The sequence below is a fragment of the Merops nubicus genome, unplaced genomic scaffold (genome assembly GCF_000691845.1).
Source record: "Merops nubicus isolate BGI_N331 unplaced genomic scaffold, ASM69184v1 scaffold7273, whole genome shotgun sequence".
Classification (NCBI taxonomy): domain Eukaryota; kingdom Metazoa; phylum Chordata; class Aves; order Coraciiformes; family Meropidae; genus Merops; species Merops nubicus.
In genome coordinates this window covers 1-7,675 of record NW_008599516.1, presented here as the reverse complement: position 1 = coordinate 7,675, position 7,675 = coordinate 1, and the positions used below count along the sequence as shown (strand labels likewise).

The following is a 7,675-nucleotide window of genomic DNA, read 5'->3' as shown; positions in this document are numbered from 1 at the left end:
ACCAGTGTCATCACTTCTACCATTTCTGCTCTTTAAAATTTAGAAAAGCCACTTCAGGCTAGAGAAAAACCTAGAAAGAAGAGCACCAAGACAAACTGCTGCTACTGCACCTCCTGCCTGCAGAGCATCCGTTTGGCACAAAGCAGCTCTGAGAGCAGAGTCAATATCCAAGCTGGAATGGAAGGAATGAGAGCTGACGGGTTCTACAGTACACAGACATCTCTCCCACTCATAGCCAATGCAACTCAGAATTACAGAAGTGCTGGTGGAAAGGAGCTCTGGAGGTCTTCTACTCAACCTCCTCCTTAGAGCAGGACTATCTACAGCACTAGGTTAGGTCAGTCCTGAGTTTGTCCTGACAAGGCTTCAAAACCCCCAAGGACAGTGACTCCACATTACCCTCATGCCTCACCACTCTCCAAGGCAAGAAGATTACCCCAGTCTCCCATGTGAACCTCCCAAGGTTCAGGGACCACTGCTACTTGTGCTGATGGCCCCTGTTGACACCATTGAGAAAGGCTTGGCTCTGACTGCCCTTCAGGGAGCTGTGGGGTGCTGTTAGATCTCCTTTGGCCTCTCTAGTCCTTTGCCAGACTAACCAAACCCAGCTCCCTCTGCCTCTGCGTGCCAGCTGAGTGTTCCACATCCCTGCCCGTTCTTGTGGCACTGACATGACCCATTTCCCCAACTCCTTCCTGACTGGGGGGCTGGCACAGGCTGGACAACATAATACAGCTGCAGCCTCCCAGGCACTCAGCAGCAGGGTTATCAATTCCCATTGAATAAGCACCTCAGTGTGGTGCTTTGGAGAGCAAACATTCCCTGCAGTAGTGACAATAAACAAGGCCACAGCAGATGGCTCTTTGCTGCAAACTCCTCCACAGCAGAAGCCGAGGTCCACCAGCACTGGGGATGGCACCTGATGGCACTGTAATCTGGTTTAGGGCTTGGATCATTTCCTGTGGACATGCCACTGGGAAGCCAGGGCAGAGTTCACCTTAATGAATGTTCACTGACTCTGTTCAGACCAGGTCAGTATGATGCCTTTATCCTAGCAAACCAATATCCAGGCACTCCCAGAAGAGGTCCCAGTGATGGGCAGGGACAGACACTGATGCCACAAGGACCTTGCCTCATTCAGGCAACTCCCACAGAGTCAAGCAAGATCAAAAGGAACCAGCTCCTTTTCCAGCAGAACGACCTGTGAGTTACTCCATACGTACCCTTTACAGGTGTCAGACCAGCTGCTTCCCTGGACACTCAGAGAAAACCCTTTTGTTCTTCCCACCACACTTGGCAAGGAACAGACAGAAAAAAGCACTTCTGATGGTCTTCAATAAACCCCAAGACAACATTGTTACCTGTTACTCCCTTTGCATCTATGACGTTTGCTGCTGCTTTTGTCACAGCTGTGTTCAGAACATCACTGCCCACTGCATTCATTCGCCGAGCATTCAGAGCTCGCTTCTGCTTGCTGGTCCCAAATGCCTCGATGCACAAATCCATCTGTGCAGGAGAGATGCAAATTGAAACATGCTGCTGAACTGAAGAGACTTTGCACCTAAGAAGAAAACTCAGCCAACCACCACTTGTTCCACACTCTCCAACAAAACTTCAAATGTTACACTGGGCGCAGCCCAACCATCCAACAAGTACTGATCTGCAAGGGGGTAAGAAGTAACTGGGATGGTAATCAAACCCCAAATAATTATGAAAATACTGCCAAGTTAGGCACTAATAATACGCTGTCTCATAGACCTCAAGGCACAGAGTGCTGAACTTGCACAGCTTTACAGTGCAGTAAACCAAACATGACAGTCTCATCTACCACAGTTAGCTGGACAAACACAGCAGAATACGATATGGGGTTTCAACTTTACCTTCTCTCTGTAGGATTTAGTCTGATAATCCTTCGTGTCATCAGGTATTAAGTTATCTATAAAAGAACAGAAGTCAGTATGCATGGCTTGCAGCAGTCAGGACAGTACATGTTTTTGGTATCCCTTTAGCTGTAATCCATTACTGAATGACTTGGCACATCACTTCAAGATCTCCTCCACAGGACTTGGTTAATTAAGGAACACACTGAATATGAGTACCTACCTACAATAAAAAAAGGAAAGGGAAGCCAATTTTTGCTATAAAGCCTATGAGCTTAATGCTTGGACTGCAGAAACACTCGGGTCCTGCTGCACACAGAAGAAATAAGCTCCCAAAAGACCAACTTTATTGGGTTATTCTCCTGGGTTCAGTAACAGAGAGCAGTACTGCTGCAGAAAATTTGTTTTGTTTTTCAGTGATCCAGTCCCTTGAGCTTGTAATTTCTAGGCTTCCATCAGCAGAGCACACCTAGACAGGGCTGCACTTACTCTGAACAGTGATGACCGTTACTGACTCCAGCACTTCCACCCTCCCACCCACAACAATCTCTGTTTAACCTCCATCCTAAATTTCACCTTGCTTCCTTCTCCCTATGTTTTTCACATTACACAGTGCCTTAGAAGGAGAGGGTAACATATCTTCCTTCCTCCATGCTGAGAGAATAAGGCAAAAACGAGGAAAAGAGCAGCCAGGGAGGCCACAGAGGGTACTGCTGTCAGCAACCAGGCAGTCAGTACCTCAATGCATACACAGGTCTAGCATGTTGTGACTTGGTGCTGGGGTTAAACACAGCATCCTCCTACCTGACAGCAAGGGCTGCATGTTGAACATTTCAGCATTATAGACTTCCATCTGCCCAGAGTCTTTGTCTAACACACCAACAAAATACCTGGGAAGAACAGTGAGAAGTGATTAGTGAAAGACAGTTCAGTGGAAGTGATGTTCTAAAATAAATCAGAATCCCAGCATGGTGGGGGTGGATTGGACCTCTGGAGATCAGCTTATCCAACCTCCCTGCTAAAGCAGTCACCCACAGCAGGGTGCCCAGGGTCACAGCCAGGTGGGTTTGGGATCTCTCCAGAGCAGGAGACTCCACAGCCTCTCCAGGCAGCTGCTCCAGGCTCTGCACCCTCACAGCAGAGCAGGTTCTCCTCCTGCTCAGACAGAACCTCCTGGGTTCCAGTTTGTGCCCCTTGCCCCTTGTTCTGTTGCTGGACACCACTGACCAGAGTCTGGTCCCATCACCTTGCCCCTCGCCTTTTAGATATTGATCAGCATTTTATAAGCACTTCTATGGTGCAGAGCCATGTGTATTCTCTGTCCCCTACCAAATATTCTGTCTTGCAAGTAGAATTTTTCCAAGCACATTCAGAGTGTCATAATGAAACAAGTTATGTTCAAGGTATGCACTTACACATATAAAAAAAAATACAAAGATCTGTTGCTCTATGTAAACACAGAAGTCTTAAGACAACTAAATTAGGACCAAAATGCACAGATGAAGATGAAATCTAGGTGCTGAAGTGCTTGCTGCTGTTCTCTTTTGACTTTTTGACGTGTCACAACCCTGAGTTTCTCAGTGCTTCTGTGTAGTTTCCTGTGTTTTAAAAACTAGGGTTCCCCATGGCTGTTGCTCTGCTTAGTACAAGTCACTTTAAGTCCTCAGAGCTTCTCAGATATATGACTTTGCTGTCTCTAAAACAGGATGATTTCTCTCAGGTAAATTCTTTTCCATCACACATATCAGAAGAGTAAGCCAAAATGGTTTGTGCTGCTCCTCACCATGTCTCACAACCCATCAGGAACAGGCTGTAAGTCACCCTTACAGCTGATCAGGGCACTAGTGGCACCAGTTTCTTACACGGCCAGAAGAGTTCATTCCATGTGATACCTTTTGACAGGTGCCTGCACTCGGTCTGTTCCGCAACACATCCTCCTAAAACCCAGCACACAATTCCTGAGACAAAACCCACTTTACAACAAAGCTGCTGGTTGCAGTGACAGCAGAACTCTATGCAGGTCTCAAAGGAGCTGCCCGAGTTCAGTGCGAATCACAGCAAAGGGTCTCTGGGCAGCTCTGCACCAAGAAGGCCTGGGGTCTGGCTGACTCATTGACTCTACACCCAGAATAAAACTTGGCTGTTTCTGCTCGCTGTTATATCCTCATTACTAGCTGTGTGCCCATTTTTAGGCTGACGGCTAGTGAGAGTGATGGGAATGGATCTGCTGGTGTAAATCCTCATGTGTGCAGCTGAAGCAGATGTGGGAGGAAAGGGACAGAAGGATGGGGTGGGAAAACTTGAAAGAAATGCAACAAATGGCTTAATTGACTCTTGCCCGAGTCTCTGAAGATACTGAGGCATATGCACATCTAATGAAAAAATAATACTTGAAGCTGAACAGAGATGAGCAGTTTGCTTGCCTTGTTAGCTTCCACAGCTCCAGATCTCCAGAGGTGCAGGCAAGAACCACTTAAGCCACTAAAACATCCTCTTAATCAGTGGTCAGAGATAAGTGCTAAATCTGACTAAAAATAGTACTGCATTGATACCTGTATTTTAATTATTCATTAAACTAAGTTCAGCTCTCCAAACTCAAGCAGAAAAAGCTGTTTGGTGCCTATTTTCAGCTACAGTATCTTCAAATGGAGCCTGTTGTATCTAGCAGGTCCAGCTCACCCATTTTCACCTCTCAGAAAAAAAGAAAGATTAGTATCAAGATGTTTTGACAGACTATTTCCAGAGGTGAAACCAGGTCCTTTTACAGAATTATAGAACAGTTCAGTTGGAAGGGACCTAGAAGGATCATCTTGGCCATCTGCCTGATCACTTCAGGGTTGACAAAAAGTTCAAGCATATTATTAAAGAACAAAAGCTAAAGCATGCTGTTAAGGGCATTGTCTAAAATGCCTCTTAAACACTGACAAGGTTTGGGGCATCAGCCACCTCTCTAGGAATCCTGTGATCCGAGCTAGAAGTTCCAGAGTTTGGCTACGCTGTAGTAAAGAAATGCTTCCTCATGTCAAGTGTTATGCAGACCACAGGACACCAGGGTGCCGACACCTGAAAGCCCCTCCTCTTCCTAACAGTGTCAGGGCACTCTGCTCTTCAGTCCTGCACTCCTCCTGAACTTCAACTTGCCAGACCTGATCAGGGCAGCACAACAACAAGAGAGAGAAGCCACATGAGCAAACCACGTGGGGCAGCTGGAGTCGATCTACAGAGCAGAGCAGTGGGCACCAAGAGCCTGGCATGTGTTACATGCACTTTGCTCCTGTGTAGGCTAGTAGGAGCAGTAACACGCATCAAAGGAGAAAAAACCAGCTCCTGGTACAACAAGGCAAGATTATTTTCTTTTCACATGATTTCACATGGGCTCTCCACCCATTTGTCAGTTTTTCTATTACAGAATGAGAAAGATCTCACATACAGAATGCTCCTTAGGAGACCAGTGTGATCTGCCCCCATGCCACAAAGGTCACGTTCTCAAACAGGGACACATAAAGGCCAATGGTTTCACCAACACTTCCTTCCACAGCGAGTGGCACAGACAGCTTATCAATTCACACAGCAGCATCGTGCTGTGGCCTTGAACTTAAACAGCAATTAATGACCCACAGGTTTCCTGGACTATTTCTTAACCTTCATTTCTTATTTTTTTTTAATAACACAGCTGTTATTCCTAGGTTTTGGCTACACTAAATTATTTCCTCATCCCTTCTTTCACAAGACCTTTTCAAATACACTCTGTTTGTATGTACCATCACAACTTCCAAAGGGGCATAACAAGCACAAACAATGCAGCTGCCAGTGGCTGGAGTCTCTTGGCTCAAATCACAGGCTCTTTGGGAAATTCTGAGCCAGCTTCAAAAAAGGCTACCAGGAACTCCATGTCTGAGCAATTCCTCTGCTTCCAGCTCCATGCTCCTGCCCTCGTTTTGCCAGGAAAACCCATACCTGCATAGGGAGTTACATTTCATAGCTCCACTGCCAAAGTTGTTCCCTACATATGAAAGCCTTTCAGTTTCTGAGACCTGAAAAACAGAGAAAAAATTACTTGAACACAGGGCTGTGAATAACCTCCTCTGCATCCACTTTATTTTCCCTGATCTCTACATTTCCAGGCACTGAACACTAGTCATGTGTAAGCAAACTTCACTTTGCCTATTTTGTTACATTTTGATCTGGTCAAAATCTTTAAAAGACCAACAAGATTTCCTGAAGCTAAAATTAACCATGATTTATAATTTTATCCTAGCTTTCACTGGGCCAGAAGATGTGGAACCATTGCCAAGAAATCACGGGAAACATAAATTAAATTTAGTTTATCAGTGTAGCAAACCTGGGTGTCACCACAGTTAAAATACCTCCCTGTGTGGACCACTGTTCTTTAATCCAGAAGCAACAGCTTGTGAAAGAAACTGTGTTTAGTCATGAAGTCATTAGTGAAGAGAGATCAGGCCCCTCTACCAGTCAATATAAGAGACTATTTCCAGTGCTTTTGGGCCCTTAACACAGCTGCTCCAGGCCTCTGTGTGCTTCCAGACAGGACAAACTTTTCCAGATTTCAGCCTGGAACCAAGGCACACCCTGGGCAGAGCCACCACTACTACAGGCGAGGGGAACCTGGTTTATAATGTGATATTCAGTGATCCATTTAAAGCTCTAGTACTGCCAAGTGACTGCACTTCACTGACTAAAACAATAAAAAGCTAGTGTTACAGGAACAGCTCAACTAACTCAATGTATTTCAAAATATTTGTGTTTCCACTTTACTGTGGTGTACTTCCCCTGAGGATTTTGGCTGAAAAGTCATTTCTTCCTTGAATGAATCATGCATGTAAATAGCTGTAAAACTTCACAACTGCAGAAGAAAGCACCTTCTGACTTGAATCTTGGTTCCCTCTTCACTGAAAGAAATCAAAATCTCCTTATAAAGTAATTTAACAACAAAAAAAAACCCTGGTAAGGAGTTCAGCATGTTCGTCATGGTTCAATCATAAACCAGCAGATTTGGTAATCAAATGAATCAAATGGACCTGACTAGTTGTTAAGTAACAGCTTTTAACTTACAATCCTTATTTCTCTTTAGGTTATTAAAATAAATCATAACTACACACAATATCAACATTTTCCTGAGAACACACAACCCTGTATCAACCAAACTGTTCAAATAAACATGTATTCAGTTCAGACAGCAAGGTCACCAACTCTTGACACGTCACTCTCAACACCATTACTCAGAAAGCCCAGTCCTGTATTATCCCAGCTTCTCTCTGTTCCAGGAGTCGATCTGCAATGCCCAGCCCGCAGGGGCGCAGTCTGATGCTGATGTGCTGCACAGAAACCACTGTGCTTGGACACCCGGTGGGGCTGCAGGACCTCCACCTGCTTCTCGGGGATGCAGGGACACCTCGTGGGCCTGCAGAGTGTTTTGGGTTTCCTTGGCGGGGAGGCTGGTGCTCCAGAAGGTCAGGGAACAGCTCTGTCCCTGATCAAACTTGTGCAGTGCTTCCCTGAACATTCTGTGCTTCCACCACCCCCATCGCGGCCACTGTGGTGGCATTCCACATATGAACTAGAACTGCCTCCCAAATGCAACATATTTGGTGAAATTTGGAAAACAGTTCTCTATCTCACACAGGCTGGGGCTAATCTCGGACTGATTTTTTTTGTTGTTTTTAATTGGCTATGAAGCAAAGCTTCATCCAGATTTTCTGAGCCTTGCTTGCTATCCAGCAATGACAACAGCTGGAACGGAGCGTACCGGAAACTAAAGTAATCCTCAGCCAGAC

The 7,675-nt window shown here is 45.6% G+C and overlaps 1 protein-coding gene across 1 annotated transcript in view; it reads right to left on the bottom strand.

Annotated features, from left to right (window-relative positions):
* The window catches only part of POLR1E (polymerase (RNA) I polypeptide E, 53kDa), a gene marked incomplete at its 5' end in the record, with an annotated part of 14,740 nt that extends 8,826 nt beyond the window's left edge, over positions 1-5,914 (bottom strand). Inside the window, 4 exons of the mRNA XM_008937403.1 lie at positions 1,362-1,506; positions 1,881-1,936; positions 2,685-2,770; positions 5,838-5,914. Of these exons, the coding sequence (XP_008935651.1) occupies positions 1,362-1,506; positions 1,881-1,936; positions 2,685-2,770; positions 5,838-5,914 (364 nt within the window). The remainder of the gene's footprint in view (positions 1-1,361; positions 1,507-1,880; positions 1,937-2,684; positions 2,771-5,837) is intronic.
* Between the last annotated feature and the right edge of the window lie 1,761 nt (positions 5,915-7,675).